The sequence below is a fragment of the Electrophorus electricus genome, chromosome 24 (genome assembly GCF_041902795.1).
Source record: "Electrophorus electricus isolate QZ-2024a chromosome 24, ASM4190279v1, whole genome shotgun sequence".
In the NCBI taxonomy this organism is placed as follows: Eukaryota; Metazoa; Chordata; class Actinopteri; order Gymnotiformes; family Gymnotidae; genus Electrophorus; species Electrophorus electricus.
Genome location: NC_137520.1, coordinates 4,014,007 through 4,038,118, shown reverse-complemented (window position 1 = coordinate 4,038,118; position 24,112 = coordinate 4,014,007). Strand labels below are relative to the sequence as shown.

The window sequence follows — 24,112 nt, the reverse complement described above, 5'->3', positions numbered from 1 at the left end:
CTATTATGTATAAAATATAACTACCTCTGAACTAGCATGCTAATTCTTTTTTAAACCCAGTGTTTGTTCTTTTTATATAAAATGTATATGAAATATATAATTTTTATACTGAAATGAAAATTTGAAGCCCTGTTTGCAATCCAGACACCATTTTGGATGTACATATTTTCATATTTCTGTATACATGTGATGAAAGGATGATTTAATAAAGTTATTAGTTTTATATGTTATTAGTTTCATGTTGTGCTGAGTTCTAAAAAATAAAAAATAAAAAAAAATAATAATAAAATAAAAATAATAATAATAAAATTGTGGGACACCCTTGCAACCATTATTAGTCAACAATACAGATTTCACAATTAAAATTTTATTATATGAACATTACAATCTTAAAATATAGATCTCTCTCACACATACAGTGCAACCTTATAACCAAAGTAGGAGGTTTATAACCAACTATATACACACTTTCTTTGCATGTTCCAGATTCTCCTGAGCAGAGAGTGCTTCTCTCTTTCTGGACGTTTTTATGCTTCCATCTTCAGAAGGTTTCTGCTCTGTCTCCACATCACACTACAAACATCAAGAGGAAAATAGTCACCATAAAGCTTTGCGAAAAGACAGCACCCCCTGGTGTTATACCACTGACATAGAAAATTCCAAAATTCAAACAAAGGAGAAACAGATTTGATAATAAATTATACTGATGAATCATGACAAACCTGACATTATAAAAGCATTTTATTAACAAAAATGTAATTAGTAATTACTTTGTGGTAAATACAGTATGCAAACATGTAGGAAACAGATTCAGTGGAAAAAAGCTAGAATATTCAATAACTGGTAAGAACTCACATTTCAAAGATAGTAAATGTAATTTTTAAAGTAAATTCTTTTTAATGTTAAGTATTTCAACAAGTACTCTAAACAGATAAAAGAAACTGACTTCAGAATTGGGAAACTGCCCATATAAGAACACTGGCTTGAGTAACGAAAAAGAGCATTAAAGTAATAACAATCTGAGTTGAATCTCAAAAGAAACCTCAGTGTAGACTTCAGTCTAGAGTGTTAATTCACTTTACACGCATTATCTTTTTTTGGACAGCAGGTGAGAACAAGTGCACTTAAGAGATGTTCCTTATGATATAGACCTCAGCTCCCCATGCACCAACTTCCACACCAGATATCCATTTGTGTGTGTGTGTGTGTGTGTGTGTATATATATATATATATATATATATATATATATATATATATATATATATATAAAATTCCAGAGGTATACCTAGTATACCTCTGTGGAATGAAAAATGTAACAAGTTCACAAGAAAATCTTGCTCCTTAATCCTAATAACAAAATTAACAAACTACTGGTAGCTAAAAATATGAACAGAAAACCAGAAGGGGGGGGGGGGGACAACTCACCTTAATCTTTTGTGTTGCATATTTCGCTGTCCATTTACGTGCCTTTTCCAAAAAAACTGCTCTGCTGTATTTAAATTCGGCTGACTAAACAAATTCAAATAACAAGAAGCATGAACACTATGGACTACATGACTGACAAGGTGAAAGTTAGAAACTGAATGGGATGCCTCACAATATCTGCCATTAGCGGGTCATCTGGGTTAGGCTCCGACATGAGAAGCTGCACAGAGCTCAGCACTGTGGAAATGTTGAGTGAGGGCCTCCACGCTCCCTATCCGAGATCAACAAAATCACTATCAACCTGTCATGCATCCATTATTTGTTGGCCAGGTATAATTTCAGTATAACTTCTTGCATTATAACACGCAAGATATGCAGGATACGTTTGATCAGACAAGTTCAAACATATCGTACAAAAAACCCTTCAGCAAAAGAAATAGGCCTACCAATATGGTATAAAATGACATTTTGTGAGGGAAGTGTCAGCTCAATTTCAAGGTGAGGCTTTTTACCTTGGGTGGCATTTTCAATGCATCAAGACAAATACGACCATCATTATCGATATTTGGATGGTAGATGGGGGTCAGAAACCGCAATTTAGGAGGTTCAAATGGATACCTTTAAAAACATAAGATTAACAGCGTCAGATGCCATAAAATTAGTGCCACTGCATTCAGAGTGTATAAAAACACTAAAGATCACCACCTGCCGGGTATCTTTATTTCCAATGAAAACACTCCACCTTCATACGGAGTGTTCGCACCTCCAACAATTTCTGTCATCAGGAGAGCATTGCTGCTAAACACAAAACCAAACAAACCGCCCCGAGAGGAAATAAGACGGCTAGCGCATGTAAAACACCGAAACTCTTCATACTCACGGGCCTGGAGATCATCCATTCGACCGTCTAACTGCCAACATGAGATCCCGGGTGGAGGTTCGGCGCTGAGCAGCTGGAGCTCTCGTTTCAGACGGCTAGCCCTTTGCATCCTTTACGTGTTCCTCTACCTGCGAGTGAGTATCAAAAGAAACACGTCAAAAATACAAGTTATCTTAGCTAGTAAGCGTTAACTGATCTTTGGCAGGAACCTAGGGGGTAACTAAGATATGTATTTAGCTAGCTATGCAAACTAGCTAACTACAGATAAGAAGTGGTGAAATCCGTTGTGCTAGATAGGTCCTCAAAAACAGGACCTTTCTATTACCACGCATGTATGTCGAAAGGTTCTTAAACGTTCTTAAAAAACAAAACAAAACAAAACTATGAATAAAGTTGTTTTAACTTACTAGACTACGTCGTTGTCGTTTTGGTTCACGGTTTTTGATTCTCCCCGCCGTAATTTAAAACGTCATAGCCACGTGCGTTCCTTGCAATGCCTTATGGGTGTTGTAGTGTAGCACAAACCCATGGGGGGAAATACATAGACTGTAAAAATACTTTTAAGTCTCGACTGTATTTCGGAAATAGTATTACAGTGGATTTTTTTTGGTGGGGGGTAATCAGGAAAGGCTTGGTGTCTCTTGGTCATTCCTTGATATGATATTCACTGATAGAATAAACCAAGCAATTAATAGAAACCTCTTGCTGAACATCACCAAACTAGCTATATTCCGATTCTGCATTTAAACCGCTAAACTGTATTATCTCCGTAAAATTAGAAGCAATGCTCTCCCAGTGCCTTTAAGTGGAAATGGTTATTACAAGTAATCTAATGAAAAGACTAACCTTGTCCTGGACACAGCTGAAGAAAATGCACATTGTTGGTTCTATTAATACTGTCCTGTACAGTAAGAAATCCGTGATTAATAAACATTCAATTCAGTCATCAGTCCACAATTGTCCAAAAATGTTAAGTAAGTAATTACACAGACCTATTAGGAGACCACCCCTCCACTTGCCAGTATTTTCTTCTATATTGTACTCTAGCACAATATATATATATATATATATATATATATATATATATATATATATATATATATATATATATATATATATATATATATATATATATTTTATATATATATTTTATATATATATATTTATATATATATTTTATATATATATATATATATATATATATATATATATATATATATTATATATATATATTTTATATATATATATTTTATATATATATTTATATATATATATATATATATATATATATATATATATATATATATATATATATATATATATATATATATAATATATATATATATATATATTATATATATATTTTATATATATATTTATTTATATATATATATATATATATATATCATATATATATTTATATATATATATATATATATTTTATATATTTCATATATATATTTTTATTTATATATATATATATATATATATATATATATATATATATATATATACACATATACATATGTATTGTATTCACCCTGCAATCAGAGTTAGGCACGCCAAGACAGTAAATGGCGATATTTAACCACAGGTGATGTTTAATACACTCTTTGTCGGTGATAAGATATGGCAAGGAAAAAAGAGCAGACTTACGCCATCTGCTGTCCTGAGAATTAAAATCGACGAGTTATGGGATCAAAAGAGTTTCCAAATAGGAAACCAAAGAAGGATTATCCTTTAGCCAACTAATATCACCTGCATATTTGCTAAAAGTCAAAAGTTCATTGGTGAAATCGAAAACAGCATAGGAGATATAACACAGCCTAAATCTAATACGTATTTAATACACTGTTAGCTGACATTAAACCATGTATACTTTTAGGTCATTTTGACTTCAGTCCTTAATTGGACCTGACTTAATTCAACCTAATTTGGTGTGTAATATTTTAATAATCTAGTAAAGATTTACCAAAAAAATAAATTTTTGCTATGCAAAGTCTTGAATTCTACTGCTTTCTCAATCAAAAATGTTACATCCTTTTGCACATTTGCATCAAGCCAAGTAATAAAACATGGCTAAAAATATTTATACACTTTTTAATGTTTAGCACTTAAGACCAAAGCCGGAGACTGAGCAATACTGGAAAGACATATGTGAGAAGGAGGCATCGCACAGCAATACTCAGTGGTTAGAGAACCTGAGAGCTGACCACACCAATAATCCCTTAGCAGGATCCAGTAACCATCACACTAGCAGACATCCAAGAAAGGGTCTCAATCTTGAAGAACTGGACAGCTCCAGGCCTCGTCATGGTCCATGCCTACACAAGAAACTGACTGCTCTCCATAAGCACCTGGCAGCACAAATAAACCAGCTGCTAATGGATGGAACCCACCACAAGTTGTTAATAGTCCTGAACTATTGGCCGATAACCTGCCTCTGCACACACATGGAAGCTCCTGTCAGGCATCATTGCGGATAATATAAGTAGGCACATGGCTCAGTACATGGGTGGGGCCCAAGAAGGGTGTTGGCGAGAACACCAGAGGAGACATGCACCAGCTACTGCTGGATAAAATGGTGACTTTATACTGTAAGACCAGACAGACCAACCTGTGCACTGCCTGGATTGATTACAAGAAAGCTTATGATTCAATGCCCCACACATGGATTCTGGAATGCTTGAGGCTGTGTAACATCAATAGGACTCTAAGAGCCTTCATCAAGAACTCAGTGGAGCTGTGGAAGATGATCCTAGAGGACAACTTCAAGCCAATAGCATGAGTCACCATCAAGTGCCGGATTTTCCAAGGAGATGCCCTGTCCCCGCTGCTGTACCCCTCAGTGAACCCCTTCATCACCAAAAGTGGCTACAGATACCAGCTACAGAATAGATCAACCATCAGCCACCTCCTGTACATGGATGACATCAAGCTGTATGCCAGAGGTTAACAAGACATCACTGAATTCAGGTGTTCCAATCACTTCCATGGCCAAAGATGTATAAAACCAAGCACCTAGGCATGCAGACTGCTTCTATAAACATTTGTGAAAGAATGGGTCGCTCTCAGAAGCTCAGTGATTTCCAGAGTGGTGTCATGATAGTATGCCACCCGTGCAACAAGTCGAGTCATGAAATTTCCTCGCTACTAAATATTCCACAGTCAACTGTCAGTGGTATTATAACAAAGTGGAAGCGATTGGGAATGACAGCAACTCAGCCACGAAGTAGTAGGCCACGTAAAATGACAGCGGGGTCACTGGATGCTGAGGCACATAGTCCACAGAGGTCACCACCTTTCTGCAGAGTCAATCGCTAAGGCCTCCAAACTTCATGTGACCTTTAGATTCACTCAGGAACAGTATATAGAGAGCTTCATGGAATGAGTTTCCATGGCCAAGCATCCAAGCCTCACATCACCAAGCGCAATGCAGAGCGTCGGATGCAGTGGTGTAAAGCAGGCCGCCACTGGACTCTAGAGCAGTGGAGACGTGTTCTCTGGAGTGACGAATCGCACTTCTCCATCTGGCAATCCGATGGATGAGTTTGGGTTTGGCAGTTGCAAGGAAGACAGTACTTGTCTGACTGCATTGTGCCAAGTGTAAAGTTTGCTTCAGCATTCCAAGAGATTTTGGACAATTTCAAGGCAGGGTGTTATTTATCTGTAGATAATACTACTTCACCCTGTCTGCCATCACAGTAGGCTCTAGTGATGCTACCAGCATTTCCCTGTTTATCATGAATAGATGTTTGGGAAAGTGTGGCATTTTTTCCCATGTAACTTTAAAAAAATATTAAAACAAAGGCAAAAAAAAATATGACCATGTTTGTGTCACGAGTGTTCAAAAAAAGTTTCTCTTTAAAGGAGTTGGGTAACTAATCACACATCTCAGAGAAATTCATGTTTTCTCAGATATATCTTCAGTTACAAACTGAAGTTTACAAAAGGCAACTGGAAATACCTTTTCACCAAGAGAGAGTGGCAACATGATGACATGTTAATGTGGGAACATCTTAAGTTGTTCACAAAGCTGTAACTCTGAGCAACTCAAACCTGTGTAAGATCAATTCTCGTCCTAAAATGAGTAATCACAAATTTCATTATTTAACATTATGTTTGGTACATTTGTAAGATCAAAGTCAGAGTGCATGAAAATTTTATCTTAATATATTGACAACCTGAGAATTGCTTGGTTTGTGGTTAGATAATCAAAATTGTCATTACTAATTATTATTAGTGAAATCATTAATCTCATGACAAAATAGGAAGCAACAACATCAAAATCAATAACAACAACAACATTTGTGCATATTGTAATCCTTGTACTAAATTGATATTTAATTCACTTTGATTACTGTCGACATGTGCAATATGTAAATGTACAGTGAATAAAAACAAGAGTGGAACAATAAACAAAGTAGAAAACCTGTTGTCTTTTTACTTATTTGTTCATGGATATAATGCTTTATCTGATTATGTTTAATCTATGATTAGTGACACTAATAAATGGAAACATCATACAAGTATTTTGGACACCATTATGGTACAAGACGAGAGAGAGAGAGAGAGAGAATATCAGGTACAGGTATACAGGTAGCATACATCATGGCTCAATGACAAGTTTATTATGTATGTCCGAGCGAAAGCAGTGTTTCTGTGGAATAGTAATCCTTCACTTTGAAGCAGTAGCAAAAATTGCCTGAAAGATGAATCGGTCCCCTGTTATATTCTGCATTCTGATGTCTGTGAACCCAGAGGACCACAGCGCCTCCATATAGGCCTCTGGATGCCAGTTTTCTCCAAGTATTATTTTCAGCGATGCATATAAAGCAATAGATGTTTGTCTAAGGGTTGTAACCCTAAGCCCACCTGACAAGGATAAACAGTAACAATTGTCATTCCATAAAATATAGAAAAAAAGAAAGAAAAAAAACACTACAATTTCAGATTCAGAGAATTTTGTCTATCGCCAACGTGGGATAGAAAATGGTCTTTAACATTGGTACATATAACAGACATAAGGCCATTATTTATAATTACAACAGCATGATTACAAACAAATAAATATCAATATAGATATATACAATAAAACATTACAAATTAATTTAAATGAATATTCATTATATTAACTGGAGAGAGAATAAGTTATTCCTACAAATGTCATTTTTTGTTCAATACTTTACAACAATGTCCCGAGAGGAACTAACTGAAGTGATCTGTAGAGATTTTCAAATCACAGTCCTCAAGGTCAACGTCCTACAGATTTTCCACCTTCCCTTCATCTAGGAGTCAGGTATGATGATAAAATAACTAACCAGTTATATTAAACATTTAATCAACTAGAAGGGATTACCAAATCCAGGACTGGATTTAGGTTTGAGGCCCAGATTCGAATACCACTGTGTGATGGGATGGGAAGAGAGAATGGCCAACCTAAATACGAGGACCCGGGGAATGTATGACAGAGTTGTGGATGTGTAACTGGAATGTATCCACTGCTGCCTTCCCACCTCAGTGGTGCCACTCCCATAATAAACCCATGACACCTCTGGCAGGGCTGTCCCTGCAGGGTTTCACATCTAGCATTCTAGCATGCTGAATTGAGAGCATGATAGGGAGCTGGGGTTTTATCAGGAATGGAAGTCGGAGCTGGGCCAGCAGCTGGGTTGGAAGGTGGGGAAGTGGGAATTCCCAATCCAGTGCCTGTACTGCTTCACAAGGAAGTATCTTGTGGCACAGGTGCATTGTCTAGACCTGCCACTGCACCTGTCTCTGTTCCTGACTGGGCCCTGCTCCCATTCCAGACCCAGCCCTTCTTCTCAACATGAGGTCAATGGTCTAAGCCTGATCCATACCTCAAGTACTTCAAACCTCAAGTATGGCTCGGCTTGAAATACCTTGCTTCAGGACTCATGGACGACAAGCATCGAGACTATTTTCTGTCCTGGCTCCAAGATGGTGGAATGAACTCCCACTTGCTGTCCAGACAGCAGAGTCCCTTGCAGTCTGCAAACACAGACTGAAGACCCATCTATTTGCAGAATATTTAAAGGACAACTGACATTGCTCCCATATTGACTGACTAATTTAGTACTTATTGTAGGGTATTGTTTATGTTGTTTAACAAACTCTAGCACTTATTGTTTATTGCACTTATCATTGTTTAAAATAGACCTCATGTATTTTGTACTTCTAGGTATCAGCATTAATTCCTGTATTGTACAGTATTCTACTTCATTGATATGTTGGACTCTACCCTACTGTACTGTACTAGTATATTCTATGAGTAAATGACAAAGCACTTTTGTAAGTCGCTCTGGATAAGAGCATCTGCTAAATGCTGTAAATGTAAATGTAAACCTGTCTCCTACCCTGGCTCCTGACTGGGTTTTAGCTCCAGCTTCCATTCCTAACCAGTAATCTGCTCTCAAACTGCCCTGGCTCTCTGCAAAGCCCTAGCTATGGATTTTGTTCCTGACCAGGTCCCAGGTCCAGTCTCCGCACCCAACTCGGTCACAACCTTCTTTCTGGCCCCCCAGTGAGACTCCAACATCCAATCCTGACAAGACTCTGGCTCCTGGTCTGTCTTCCAACCCAGTTCTGACTTCCATTCCTAGCCATCCCAGCTCCCTTTCTTACTCTCAAGACAGCCCCCAATCTTTCTCCTGACAATCATCACTAGTCCAGTTCTGCTAGAGTAAGCACTGCCTCACGTGTTCCCTTCAGTTGCCTCCTTCCTACTCTAGACCTACTAATTTGTCTCATTGTGTTTTGGAGCCTCACAGTAAAGATGGGAGTTCTGTCCCCCATTAGCATCCTGGTTCCCATGGTAATATTGCCATGAGGTTTTGTTTTTTATACTATTTGATCATGTGTTCTATTTTGTACAACCTACCCCTTATTGTGCTCTCGTGTCTTTTTCTCCCATGTTTGTCAGTGTATTTAAATACGTTTGCCTGTCTAGTTTATGTATGTATAGCTTTATCTGAATTTTTCCAATGAGAAGTTTCCTTAATTAATTGTTTTCATTTTATCATATTTTCATCAGATTGTGGGTGCAAATAAAGAGTTCACTGAAAATCCTCAGTCAAATTAATTAATTTGAATTGATGGAAATCTCTGCTTGTAAATGTAGCCACAGCAGGTACATGTAAATGCCTGATTATCTTTAGTGGGCCTGTTACCTGTCAGAACATAATAGTTGTTTTTGCTGTGCTCAGTGGTTAAGGTATTTGATGTGTAATCAGAAGGTTGCCAGTTCAAGCACCACTATTGCCAAGTTATTGTTGGGCCCCTGATCAAGGTCTATTGTTCAAGCTGTATTCAGTCATAATTGTAAGTCCCTTTGGATAATAGCTAAGTGCCATAAATGTAAATGCCGTTTTTCAGTGTGATATGGGAGGGGGGGCTAGGGATGAATGGGAGACCCCAGATTTGGCACTATTTTTCTTTTTTCCCATAATCTGACAGAGTAGCTAACCCATGAATGAGGAGCTAGAGGACATAAAGCCCAACAGTAGACCTCTCAAGGAGCAAGATTAGATAGAATGCATTTGCCTGTGTTGAGCCTCTTGATTGTGTAGCCTACTAAGGGAAGGACTAGAGAGCTCTTTCCTCTTACTCAGGTTCATAAACACACTAACTTAAAGGGCAGGTTGTACCCTGTGTATATTTGGTTAATCGGAGATAGGATAAAAAGATGTTTTTTCTGTCTATTTTATATTTGCAGTTATGTTTAGGGGTTTTCTGGCATTAGTTAGTTTCTTATGCTTATGTGGGGGGGTGTCCGCATATGCACAAAAACGATTTTGGGCGGATTATATGACTTATATGAGATGTATTTAGCAAGTTTCAGTGGATGGACTAGATATGTAAAATATTAAGCTTCATCTGGTTTCATCACTCTGTGTATCTCTGAGGTTCCAGTTTTCAAGTCAGGGCAGAAGTAGTAGGAGTTGCAGTGGAATACCTTATCCATAGTGTTGTTTTCTATAGGCATTGCTGCCACATTACAGTGATATAGAATTACTTTTCCCTGGGTTATCTGTTCCTGCATCCTCTCTTCCTGGACATCCTGTGCATGTACTCAGAGTAGTCTACTCCAAGCAGCTTGCCCTCATGGCCATAAGGAGCTAGTCTGCAGCTAGCAGGCCCCAGCCTGGCCCATGCCCCACTTCCAACACAACGTTATCAGGCTGGATATTTCACAGCTTCACCGTGTTCTCCTCCAGAGGCTGGTTGCACCATTTGAAGAACTCGGTGGCCAGCCACCCAGAAATGGACTGGGTGAGTCGAGCTAGTTGCTGAACAATCTAGCTTCTTATCATCAGTAACCTGTGTTAACACTGGTTAACAAAGGTTAACACTGCCTAGCAATGATATGAATAAAGAAGTTATGTTTGAGCACTGGGGCAGTGTACTACAGAGCCAGCGCTGGCTATAAATATCAGTAGATGAGCTGAAGCACAAGATTTGAAATTGGCAGCAGGTCCCACACTACACTGAGGCTAGACATGGTATTGTACTCTAAATGTAAACAGATAATTTATTCTATAGAGTTAAAAAGAGTTAGCTACATCTCTGCTTGTGCAAAAAGAGGCTGTAAACTAAGGGTAGTTGTGTTAGAATTATCGTTAATAGCTGAAAGGGCTAGTCAGTGGTTGTGAATGAGGACAGCACAAGCTAGCTGGGAAAATGCATTAAAAAAGGTAGAATGGCTGAGATGTTCATTGTTTCAGGTGATTGCTGTCATATTATTGTAACATGGCAGATCTAGATGGCACTGACTATACACTAACAGTGCCTTTGAGGCTGAGTTTGGCCTTAGTAACTGGGGAGGCCATTATGGATCTGATGTATTGGGAAATACTTGGTGGTGTAGTAGGTAAAATCTATGTGGAACTGGCAACACCAAGTATGCATTAATGGTGGCAGTGGGTCTGGGTATGGTGTTAGTCACTGGGGAGGCCAGTATGGATTTTACAGGTTAGGAAGCAATTGGATGCTTGGGGGCAGCACATTTGGTAAATATAGGGAGATTAAAATTGTGTTTGCTTTTGGTGTAGTGCATAAAGTACATATGGAACTGTGGACCTGAGCACACCTTAATGGTGTCAGTTGGGCTGGGTCCGGTCTTGGTCACCAGGGAGGCCAATGAAGGTTTAAAGAGGTGAATGTGACTGATTTAAAGTGATCTTGGAGGGGGGGTGGGTTTTTGATACCAGACCACACTGTTGAACTTTCTGGAGGTGTCGTGGGATTAATTCAGCAAAACACAGACAGAGGGAGGTGCCTACCTGATGACCCCTGTGAAAAGCTGGTTTCTGGTATGAAGTGAGTGAGCTAGGTCCTGTGTGAAGCTCTAATAGTTTAGCACAGGATATGACATCTCATCCTGTGTATAATTACAAAGTCCCTGTTTTCTCATTATGTTAGAGTAGTAGGTATGTATGGATCTGATGTATTGTATGATTATTGTATTTCCTATTGGCTTTGTTCCTAGTCTTGTTTGTAAGCTTAACCCAGAAGGTACTTTTCTATTATTTTCAGAAAAATAGCTATGTGAATAACACAAAGATCTACAATAGTAATCAGGAAATGCTAAACAGGAAAAAGTAACTAAGCATACAGGACAAGGAAGTGGCAGAATCAACACATAGTACCAGTACTCAAACTACACAACACTGCAGTGGTATTTAAATACATAGCCAATGATGAGGCTGGAACTCTTCTGAAGGTAGCCTACATTATTTAGTACTGTCCTTATCCAACCCTAGTAGCCAGAAATCTTGAGAAGCATCAAGCTTTGTGAAATATTTTGCACCTAACGTTTCACACGTAGCTAGTTTCTTATCAATTACTCTCTTAAATCATTCTTCTTTTTTCAATCAAACCATGGACTTCACCAAGTATGGAGGTTTTTCAGTTTTCTTAACTATGCCAAGTACAGTCATTTTGTGGCAACACCGCCACTTCCTGTTAGTACAAATTAGCAGAGTACATCTGTTTGTATATTTTGTTTACTAACCTGCCAAACTAATACTATTACAATTAGTATATACTTAGGGAGTAAGATACAATTGGGACACACCCATTATTTCTTGTAGAGAGAAGATCTTTGTTGCAAATAAACATTTTTCAAGGGCAAAAATGTCCAAATATAGTTTAAATGGGAACATTTGTGGCTGTATTATTCATATATTATGGATTTGCATGTTTCTTTTTTGTCAATATATTAGACTTGAAAATTATCAACTTTCAGATGCTATCTGGGCAGTATTTGTAACTGTTGTGTTTAAAATGGTTTAAATCAGTTCCAACTGATCAGATGTTAACATGGCTAACTATCTAGTTTATACTGTGATTAGTTTTTACACAAACCAGAATGATCTGTTCCTTATTGGTGATTTATTAAAGAAGTCTACACTTACAAAGAGGCTAGTTTCTTTTATTTTGCAAGCAGAGTAATCAAAGCTAATAGCTAGCTAGCTAGCTAACTAAAATGGGTTGAAAAGCTTGTCCTATCTTAAATGATATTAGCTTGTGAGGTAGAAATCCTAGGGTGTATTGACAACAGGGAATGCAATTATACACATTTTAAGATGTTACATGCATGGTCCAAGACATTAGAGATCACACAAAGGCCTAGTTAACCTTCCCTCTCGTATTTACCGTACTTGCAGGTTTTTCATTGGAGATGTCAAGTAGGCACCCTGTTGTTTTGTTAACGTAAGCCTACAACCCTAAGAAGGCTGAAAAGTGAGGTTTCCCAGACCTGCTCTCCTCCAAGCCCACTTTGTAATAAGCATAATACCACAACTGATACAATAGCGGTTGCCTCGGTGACTAATGCCGTAACAATATTACGCTGTCACATATGACAGCGCATATATCTTCAAATACTCACCAAATAAGGTTTTTGGGAGTTGGAGGGATATTATAGGTAGCTTCAGTTTTAAACATAAAACAGACCAAAAGTACTAATACATCTTGGACATAACACAAAGTTCAACCTTTGTTTGTCCACTTATGATTATCACTCAGCTTGTCAACCACCGAGTACATGGAAGGGTATTTGTAAGTGTTGTCATATCAATGATGTATGTTCTAATAGGAGGGAGTCAAGAGCCATCTTGCAACCTCTCCCTGATCAACCCACTTGGAAGCCCTAATGATCACTTCCATTGTTATGATAAAATGCCAGGGATTAAATAGTACGACCTGCCATTGTACCCATTCCAAGATGCAGGCAAGATGTGGTATATTCACCTGTATTAAAACAAAATTGAATATCTCAAAATAACCCCTTACCAGCCTCATTATATTTGGTACCATAAAGAACTGAAATGCCTTCCACAATAAATAGTGTGATACTGAACTAAAGGCACTTTACAAATACCACATGTAGATCCCTGCCCTCAGAGTTTCTTTGCTGACTGAATCTGATGCCAGATCACACTACTATGTTCCAGACATCCCAAAAATCCTGAGATCCTTGCTTTTGGTACAGATGTTTCTATTAGGCTAATAGATAGTCTCAGTGCAATTACAATAATAAAGATCTTGCCCTGCACGTTAAGGAGGATTATATGTTGAGCATTATATGCTATATGTTCACTCTTTTGGTATCAAAATTCTCCCTGCTCTCCACCACTCCTTTGGGATAATTCCTTTTGTCCACACTATCACTATTAACTACCACAAATACTTTAGGATATAAGGCACACCTTTACATAGCCAATAAGGAACCCCATTTGGCCCTGGTGCAGAGGCTGCCTGTGCATGACACACATCATCCCACACTTCCTGCCATCTGGGAGGACTAACACCCATCTGCCATTTTATGTCTACAACTGGCAGGTCTGTTGGCAGCTTCGTCTTTTCCCCCCTTTTTATCTGTTTATAGCTCATAGAAATGTCCCCTCAACTATTCTTTTCCAGCACTTAAGATACCCGGTTTTCTTTTGTAAACATTTTTTTAATATTGAAAAAGATCCTTAAAATTCCTGTCCTGGCCCATTCCATGTTTTAACTCTGTACTCCGAGGAGTTCTGCTCCCCTGAACACAGCCAACTTATTCTTCATCTCTTCCTGCAATATACTAATGCCTTCACTTTCCTCTTCACCTCCACTGTTGAAGTTAACTTCTCCCTGTAACAAATATCTCCCTGTCATCTAGATTTTACAAGACTTTGTTTACTTTTCTTTTTCTGCAGAATACCAAATCTTACTCAAGCCATTCCAACTTCTTCTCAATTGTTCAAACCCACCAGTAGACTTTTTAAGTCATCATTAATACTCATCCACACCTTACTTTCTGTAACTGCCAGATATCTAACCTTTAGTTTCTGCCCATCTGAATCATGCATTGCTCTCCATTAATCCCCTGCTCAACATCATCTCCTTTGGGTCTACCTTCCTGTATCCATGTACATGAATTCTCCTTCTTAGTAGCAAGGGTACATATGTCTTGTGAACTGATGGGAAACCTGTCACTGGATTCTAGCAGACTGACTTGGAGCCACTCTTCGGTATTGTTCACTGCAGGACCCCTGTACACTTTTTTCCAAGCATCTTTTTTTTCTTTGGTGGATCCTCAGCCCTATAATTGATGTCACTTTGCTTCAGTATTCATAACTATAGTCTCTTACATCTCCTACCATACTAACTGCCTCTATATTGGTCCCCTTATTTATAAAGACTAGACAAGATGAATAACGTTAAATATTTATATTTCAATTTAACATAGTCTAGCATCCAAGCTAAAATTACTGGTCACACAGAGTAAAAAAAAACAAAAAAAAACTGTTTTAGTTTAACCCGTTTCCACCGAGGAGTCGTTAACAACAGAATAGTTCGCTAGCTAGCCAGTGATAATGGCAAAATAAACTCTTCTCGCGTTTTCAACCAAATACAGAAATAAAATAAATTCTGCTGCTAAAATAATTACACGACCTTATATTTTGCCAGGTGGATAAGGCAGTTAAAAAAAAAAAAAAAAACAAGCAGAAGAGCAAACTATAGTTTCCTGTTTATATGATTAGTTTATGTTTTGTGATTAAATAAAAATGATGCTGGTGTAGTCTGTCAAATAAAATTATTTTTAAATTAGTTTACAACAAGCGCACAAGCGATACCTAATGGCACAACTGGCTAGAAATTCGAGATGAACGCCGGTAACGACCCTTGCACTATGGACAGTAAATGCATTAGTCGTTCTTTTAAACGATTGGACAGACGGAACCGAGAGTAGTACACTAAATTAATGCACTAAAATGATGGCTTAGGAACACCAAATGTTTGACATGTTACTGATCATAACTATTCTCTTCTAAGACAAGGGTGGAGCTGTTCGCTACCTTGCGAACAGGCTAGAATGGTAGATTGTTTTAATGAAATCCTTTATACGGCAGGTCTCATATCCTACACAAACGAGAAAGTGAAAAAAGACAGTAGTATTCACTTTTTACTTTAGCCGTTCTGCTTCTATTAAAACGCGAATTCCTTCCCCTAAGAATGCTTGGCAAGCGCCAGAATACAGGTTCATGTAAGGTCAGGTGTGAGTACGAGGGTTCAGTTATGGTCGCAGTATACTCATGCTCTAGGTTTCTGAATGTGGAGGGAAAAAAGATGATCGCTTCGAGGTGTTCACTAATTAGTCTGAAAGCCCTTAATGAAGATGTCTATAGGAGGGAAAACGCTTAAGCAGCCTGATATGTTTAACTGTCCTTACCATTGTCCATTGTTTAAAGTGAGTGTGTGAGTGTATATGTGTGTGGTGTGGCACTAGAGGCGGTGCACATTTCCCGTCATAACTTATTATATTTCTCTTATTTGTCATTACTTCTTGGTAGAATATCAATCAGGTGATTTATGTTTATACGTTTATATTAGCCTTACATGTTTATATTACGTTTATATTAACCTTACATGTTCTTTATTTCTTCTATTATACTAAAATGTATGTAAAAAAAAAAAAAAAAACAACAAACAAACAATAACAACACGATTGTTTCTGTGGAAACCTGCAACCTTGACTTCCTTGACATCCTTGACTTTTGAAAACAACACCCGCCTCGCCCCCAAACGTTTGCAAATCCTCTCTTTCGTTTTCATTTCCCGGAAGGATTGTCGTTGTATTCGTTAGGCATTAAACTAGGGACGGCGTACACTGCACCCAGAGTTTAATACAAAGTTGCATTCATAACTTCTATTTGGTTCCTCCGAACACCCAATAACTATAAATTTAATGAAATGTGTCATTCCATAACACGGGAACAAATATGACTAACGCCTCCACACCACAAACCCTGATCAAGGTAAGAGCATATGCTTAGAAACCAGATATTTGCTACAGCCTGTATGTCTTATTTTACTTATGTAATGACCCATAACCTAACCATACCAAAAATCTATATTTACACAGCTAATATTTGCATAGCTAAATAGCTAATAACATCGTTAATGTAGTATAATATATATATTTTTAAATATCAAGAAATACTTCAAAAATAAATCCAATGTAACCTAAGTGTCCATTTTTGTTCTTAGGCTGCGTCATTTAGGTAAAACGAGGTTATGAATAAGAAAGTAAACCACAAAATGTAATTAGTATTACATTAGTATTACTAAATTTGCACCGTTCATGTCATAATTTACTTTCACTTTGCCCTGTCGGATTCTTTCAGTTTAAACCATAAGCAGCAAAGTAGGCGTAAGTTATTGTCACGCTGGGAAACTGTCTGCTACGATTATAAGACGCAAATCTATGAGGTGTGACATACATAAGAAGAATTTTTCAGAATGTCCTATTGTCATGGTGATGTGCACTTGTGGTACAGGACTCCAGGGAGGGATCCATGCCCGAGAATACAACTGCTTTCTTGAACATCCCCAATCTTTTGGCTTCCATGTACACTGAAACTTCAGATGATCTGTGCAGGCTTCCTGGAAGATTACGTATGTCCTTCACCACATATATTTTGCCTACTGCTGTTCTATTTGTTTAATTGCTTTTATTCTATGTATTAGTTAATTTGCTTGCTTACATGGGTGATCCTAATGTTTTCTATTTTTCATACTACAAGTCTGATTGTACACTTTGCCTTTACTATAACTTTCTTCTAAATGTCAGTTATGCAATTTCTTTTCCTTTTTTATGATTCCCTTTTTTATTATTAATTTCTGGACTACAGTGCACCTCTGTACACTCTGTTCCAGTGTACCTTTGGGCAGAAACAAAGAGGTACACTGTAGTCCAGAAATTAATCATTAATACACGTTTACTATTAGCCTAATTGAAGTCTGGGTTTATCAGCATTACCCTTGAAATAAAATAAGCAAATTTAAAAGCTTGCTGTGCACTTGTTATGTCTTATTGGGTGATTTAGTATATGTAAGCACTTAGATTTGGTTTGTGTGATTTAGTATAAATAAACATATAAGACTGTGTGTTGTGTGCTATTCTTCGGAAGGCATAAATCCTTCCCTGTGGGATAAGGAAGATGTGAACTTGTGGCTGCGTTGGGCTCAGAGGGAGTACTCCTTACGCCGTGCTGAACACGACAAGTTTGAGATGAATGGCAAAGCGCTGTGCCTCCTCACCAAAGAGGACTTCCGCCTCCGTTGTCCCAGCTCCGGTCTGATGTCCCGTTCACAATCAGTCGTTTCCATTTAGTCTTCATAAATGGGAATGCATCTCAAAGGCTGTGAGCGTTGTACGAACTCGACTATAAAGAACATTATTTAGTGGCTGTGCATTGATTTTAGCCTCAATTTCCAGGCGATGTCCTGTATGAGCTCCTGCAGCATGTAAAACAGCAGAGACGAGGCCTGGTCTGCAGTTCCAGCTCTGGTCCCGGTCCTCCCATCAGCCCCACGCAGGGCTCCCTCGGGGCTCTCTGTGCAGCAGGTGATGAAGTGTGCAGAACAGACCAAGACTTCTGTGAAAGAAAAAATAATAATTTGAGATAGTGTGAATTAACTTAATTTTGTGTGTTTGATTGACCATCCCCAACAAATTAAGAAGAAAGGGAGTCAAAAGAAAACTCATCAAACTTACAGAGAATACAAAAGCTCAAAGAGTATATGAAAGGTTTGCTTTGAAACAAAGGTGCAGACATAATGATTAACATGTTAGGTTATAGAATAGAAAGGGAATCATTCTTACTCAGCCTGTTTCCCCTTTCTCTGCTGTTTAGAGGCTTTATGAAACTTCCTGGTTCTACAGATGCCAGAGTGTAAACCCGCTATACAAAATCTGAGGCGTGCACTGTTCTGAAGGGCTGTTGAGCTCATTACTGCTGCCTCTACAGAAAGGAAATTAACTTAATTGCTTTTAACAAGTTAACAATACAGATTGAAATAAATAAATGGTTGTTTAGAGTGCTTTATGCACTTTTGGATAAATTCCCATTTTGTAAACTGACTTTATGATATGAGATGTTACGTCTCAAAACTACATATGCTCTTGAATGATTGCCTTGTTCGGTTTGGCACTGGTGTGGTTGCCAAAAGGTGTGGTTCCCTCTCCTTGGAAAAAAGGAGAATATAACCTTTTGCTCTATGTGCCAGTTGTTGCCTGGGTGAATAGTGATATGTATTTTCTGATATAAACCAGGACCTCACCAAATACTGCCCAGTACTTGGAAAAGACTGTGCTGTAGTTTTGTCAAATGTCTCTTCCTCTGCTCATACACAGGAGTAAGCACAGTACAGTATATACAAGTCATTCCTTTATATGAAAGCATCCATTCAGCTAGAAAACACATCTGATCACTCCTAGACTATGGTCTTTGTCTTAGCCAGTTGCTAAAATCTCACAGAACAATCATATAAATGCCATAGAAATCTAACTAGACATTGTTGAATTATTTGAAAGATGCAATTATTAGCAATTGCTAATTTCTCCCACTCCTATCTCATCACAGCAGGTCCCTGTACTTCCACTAACAGATCTGTGCCTGTTTGCTCCGTGAATCCAAACACCCAAACATCAGTCTCACCAAATACAGATCAGATGACAGGAATGAGACAACACTGTCTTGTTCAGCCACACAGCCTCTCTTCACAAACACACTCAGGTCTGTTTGTTAGCCTAGAAGTAGGCAATAATTCTCTTACTGCTACATGATGCATGGTTTTGGTGATTTTATGTCAGTAAGCAATTTGACAATAAGTTTGTAATCTACATTCCAGAGCTTGTAATAAACATGCATGTTTTGTACATTAATATAAGATCTTAATTTATCAGAATTAACTGTTTATGTTCAAATTACAGTGCTCCCACTTAAAATTAATGTCAGCACTTGTCCTCCCTGAGCCACTATTTAAATTCCTCCTTAATCATTAATTCTTAACCTTCAAAATTTTGCTGTCTTACATATGGATTGTGTGTCAGTTTATGGAAGGAAAACTCTCATTCCATTTCTCTGGATTATACAGAAACTCCATGTGCTTCTGAAGAAGCCAGTTCCCAGACCTCTATTGGCTCATCTATGCATCTGAACAGTCAATCCTTGGTCCTCTGTTATAAAGACGAACCCCTCAACCTGTCCAACAGATCAGAAGCAGTCAAGTACACCACACAAACTGTGGAGGCCAATGGCAAAATTGCAGGTACATCTGTAAGCATGATCAGAACATCTAAAGGCTCACAGATATGAGCACAGATTGGATTTGGTTTTGTTTGTTTCTTTATTCTCAGACTATTACATATTGCAATATTAGAGCAAGAACCTTAATTGCCATAAAGACTTGTTTGTAATAAAACAATGCAATGCAGCACTTCTAGGGCATCATTGCTATTTTTGCTTACTGGGAAAAGGGTACATTGTATTCAGTGTAAAAATAAATAAATAGTTTAAAAATAAAATGAGGCTTTGAAGTTCATTAGTTGCTTTTATCTGAACAATTTAACAATTCAATTTTTTGGCATTGCATTAAAAATATTTTATTTGTTTATTTTTATGTATCCTTTGAAATAGCCATGTGTTTGTCTTTGTTTTGCCTTCTCTCCAGACTGCAGGCTACTGTGGGATTATGTTTATCACCTGCTGCTGGACTCACGGTATGAATCTTACATCCGCTGGGAGGACCCAGATGCCATGGTCTTTAGAGTCGTAGACCCCAATGGACTGGCTCGCCTCTGGGGAAACCATAAGGTCTCTGGGGGGTTGGTAGATGGACACTACCTGAATCTGTTGATTTGTTCATTATTCATGACTTATAATATCTCTCTGTGAATCTGTATTTCAGAACAGGGCCAATATGACCTATGAGAAAATGTCAAGAGCCCTGCGCCATTATTACAAACTTAAGATCATCAAAAAGGAGTTGGGACAGAGACTCCTCTTCAGGTGGCTGGAATGGCTCATAATGATACAAGGTTTTGTAGATTTTATTAATGCTTTAGTTACCCTATTAATTTTTCTTTTCTATTTCTCTCTCTTTGTCTTTCTTGCTCTCTCTCCCTCTGGTTTAGGTTTCTAAAGACCCCAGAGGAGATTATTCAGGGGAGGTCAGATAGATCAGAACCCCCTGAGTCTCCTAATAGCCCCACTTCCCCTGCATACAGAGAGGAAATTCTTGAAGTGTCACCCAACTCAACTCCTGACCCATCCAGCCCTGAATCTCACCACAGCCTCAGTGTGTCCCCACTGTCTTAACCCCAAAAAATACCCTAATTTCCACCACTGCTCTAACCCCAAAATACACTAATCCCCACCACTGCTCTAATCCCCAAAATACACTAATCTCCACCACTGCTCTAACCCCCAAAATACCCTAATCTCCACCACTGCCCTAACCCCCAAACTATCTTAATTTCCACCTCTGTCTTAACCCCCAAAATACCCAACATGATAATATCCATATCCACTACCCTAATCTATAGAGATATTGCCCTGATCTCCATCCTAAGGAAAACCAGACTTTTCACCCCACTGTCCTAATATCCACTCCCAGTACCCAAAATACCCTAATCGACAGCCACACCCTTAACTTCCAATTTTACAATTCCCTAGTTTCTGCAGGACTATCCCCATCTTCACCCCAAATGCCCCCCCCCCCCCCCCCCCCCCCCCCGCGGTTAACATCCCTGCACATTTAGAAAGGTTCAAACCTGCAGCACACCTGTCTGAACAGGGATGGACTTGCATATTACATTCTAAAGAAGAATTGAAGATCTTTAAGGAGTTTTAGGAGATTTAAAGAGTAGCTGTGAACATTCATCACCATTTAACCATTTTGTTGCAGCAATTTTTATGTGGCATTCCTTCATATTGGAATAACTGAGAAAAAAAGTATTTTGAATTCAGTGTAGTTACTGAAGCAAACTTAGGGAGAGAAGGCTCTGCCTGTTCTGATATGATTTTATGGAAATTATTATTTTTCTCAGCTTTTCATAATGTGTAAAATAGATTTTTCAATCTTATAATTGAGCACTTCAGGCATTATTACAGTTTTTATCATGATTTACATGTTTTTACTTCTTATCATAACATTTATAATTGATGCCTAATTTCCAGATGGGAAATCAGTGTATTGTGTTATATGTTTTGATAATTTATTTGCATTGGTTAGTTTTGAAATATATTATAAATATATTAAAATATATTATAAATAATATAAATATATATTAAGTAAAAAGGTTTTTGACAAAATGTGTTTGCTGATTTTGCAGGTCACCCAAAGGCCACCTTGTAGAAAACCTTTTGTTCAATGTGCATAGATGTGAACCATTTTCTTATGTGAACCTTTACAAAATTATTTCTCATGTTTTAATTCAATTCAGGATCAGTTAAGCTTTATTGTCATCATACATATACCTATATCATACATGGTGTACAAATTATGAAAAGTTGTGAAGCTAATTCATTTGTGCATAGCCAAACATACAAGGAGTGTGTAAATGGGAGGTGTCGGTGTGTGCAAATGTGCAAAAGCAATACAGCAACCAAATATTGCTGGAAAAATATAAATAGTAAATATAACATGTGTAGATGGTGCATAAATTATGTGAGCATACAGTGTTGGGATGGAATGCAACGTATACAGGAACAGCTGTTATGTTCAAGTATGCAGAGTCCCAGAATTAAAGTGCAGTATGCGTGTAGTTTGGCCGGAGTGTAGCACGTTATTGTAGGTGATGCATAAGTAAATTGTAGTGGGGTCATGTTGTGGTGGATGAGCGCTTAGCATGTGTAGTCATATACAGAGCCTTATGTTCAACAGCAGTGGCACTGCTCTACCATTCCCTGATATAGAACATACTGTAACACCCACATTCATTTTCGACATGCTTTTATTAGTGGCTTGGCGAATCAGGATTAGGAGGCACAGGAAAGATGAACAGGGTTGAGATATCCTCAAAAAGAGACTGAGACTCTTCGGTACATAAATCGTATATCATGTAAATATTATGTGTATAAGAGAAAGAGTCTTTATGAGGCCCTGACACAATTAATTCATAAGTCTTGGGCTTTATGTAAATTGTTCGTGAATATTCTTTCTGTACAGGGATGTCTGTAAATCTCCTTTATCAATTGCTAAAAATAAATAAACTTAAAATGACTGATGACAAATTTAACATTTGTCATCAATGTTTTAAAAGGTTTAAAAATGAAGAGACAGGAGACATTTCCCAGCCAGCCTCACTGAAGTTGGTTCTTTCTAATGCCTTTAGGCCACCACTATCACATCTTGAAAGCAACCAAAGAGCATGTCAAAAGGACTTGTCTTCCACAGACAGTTGGATGTCCCAGGTCATAACTCTTTAGGGCTATTGTTAACTTTCTGTTTCACTGGGGGTCTAAAAATGAAGAAACGAGAGCCGGGTTGCATGGCATTCCAAAAAGGATTTCGCAGCCAGCCTCAGTGGTCGGTTCTCTCTACTGCAATTAGGCCAACGCCAACACAGAGCATCTTAAGAGGACTTATTTTCCAAAGACAGTTGGACGTCTCAGGTTGGTAAACATAGAGCAAGTGTCCATCTCCCATAGCCATCCACACCCACACACGCAAACAATGATTTTGCACACTGCACTTTTAATATTTCAGAGAGCTCAGCCTCGTCTTTCAGTTATAAAAATATGCTAAAGGTTTTCTTTTAAAGAACTGGACTTTGTAGCAACTGTTTGCAGAAACCTGTAGTGCACGGAAGTTTGCCAATTGCCTTAGATTGCAGATTCATCTTGTTTTGCACTTATAGAATACTGTCTGTAGTATACCTACTATTGTTCACTGAGTATTGTAAATGGTCTATAGCATACCGTCAATTAAACACTGTATATAATACACAGACTCTTGTAAACTGTCTATAGAATACTGTCTATAATATGCGCTTTATGGTATACTCTCAATAGAACAATATCTGTATTATACTGTCTATTGCATACTTTTTTATTGTATGACACTTGTAAGGGAAATTTTCTACTCAGGTTCATATATATGTCGAGAGCTTGCAGAAAATCTCATTTTTTGCCAGAACCACTACAGATGGATTTGAACAAATTCTGGAATTATCATACAGAAAAGATTTTTCCCACGGTATTGTGTTGGTTATGTGATGTGGGTTTGAGTCCGGTAATGTTGGCAAGCCCATCAGTATACGTGGTAGTACTAATGCTATTGAAGATCGAAATCTGATGGCAACCAATTGAGTCATTTCAGAAAGTGGTGGGGAGTTGACCCCAGCGTAATTCATGTCTAAGGTTAAAACTAAAAGTGTGGAAGGAGAGTAGTCTGAATTGGGTTCTGGAGTTGAACTCCAGCTCACACATTGAACTCTGCTGCCAGCCATGA

At 38.0% G+C, this 24,112-nt stretch overlaps 3 protein-coding genes across 7 annotated transcripts; 1 reads left to right on the top strand and 2 right to left on the bottom strand.

Annotated features, from left to right (window-relative positions):
• Positions 1-351: 351 nt before the first annotated feature.
• On the bottom strand, positions 352-2,777 carry ube2t (ubiquitin-conjugating enzyme E2T (putative)). 2 transcript variants are annotated; one of them, XM_027028177.3, is made up of 7 exons: positions 2,713-2,777; positions 2,306-2,433; positions 2,131-2,200; positions 1,938-2,043; positions 1,598-1,696; positions 1,426-1,509; positions 352-573 (listed from the first exon to the last, which is right to left on the bottom strand). In XM_027028177.3, the coding sequence occupies exons 2-7, from the start codon at positions 2,412-2,414 to the stop codon at positions 457-459; spliced, it is 585 nt and encodes a 194-aa protein (XP_026883978.1). In that variant the 5' UTR covers positions 2,415-2,433; positions 2,713-2,777; the 3' UTR covers positions 352-456. The 2 variants fall into 2 exon arrangements, with proteins under 2 accessions (XP_026883978.1, XP_026883976.1); XM_027028175.3 differs by having other exon boundaries at positions 2,131-2,433.
• A 4,206-nt stretch (positions 2,778-6,983) lies between these two features.
• LOC113588811 (putative methyltransferase YdaC) lies at positions 6,984-10,638 on the bottom strand. Its single transcript, XM_035522662.1, is given in 4 exon segments — positions 6,984-7,183; positions 10,205-10,370; positions 10,373-10,437; positions 10,440-10,638. Coding segments are annotated over 4 exon segments (630 nt in total).
• A 5,772-nt stretch (positions 10,639-16,410) lies between these two features.
• On the top strand, positions 16,411-23,611 carry etv7 (ETS variant transcription factor 7). Of its 4 annotated transcripts, none has more exons than XM_081707203.1 (9): positions 16,411-16,629; positions 17,152-17,269; positions 17,785-17,949; positions 18,093-18,221; positions 19,240-19,392; positions 19,754-19,927; positions 20,330-20,472; positions 20,567-20,696; positions 22,995-23,611. In XM_081707203.1, the coding sequence occupies exons 1-9, from the start codon at positions 16,594-16,596 to the stop codon at positions 23,078-23,080; spliced, it is 1,134 nt and encodes a 377-aa protein (XP_081563329.1). In that variant the 5' UTR covers positions 16,411-16,593; the 3' UTR covers positions 23,081-23,611. The 4 variants fall into 4 exon arrangements, with proteins under 4 accessions (XP_081563329.1, XP_026883972.2, XP_026883970.2 ...); XM_027028171.3 differs by lacking the exon at positions 22,995-23,611 and adding an exon at positions 20,793-22,302 and having other exon boundaries at positions 16,414-16,629; positions 19,243-19,392; positions 20,567-20,667; XM_027028169.3 differs by lacking the exon at positions 22,995-23,611 and adding an exon at positions 20,793-22,302 and having other exon boundaries at positions 16,414-16,629; positions 20,567-20,667.
• The last annotated feature ends 501 nt before the right edge of the window (positions 23,612-24,112 follow it).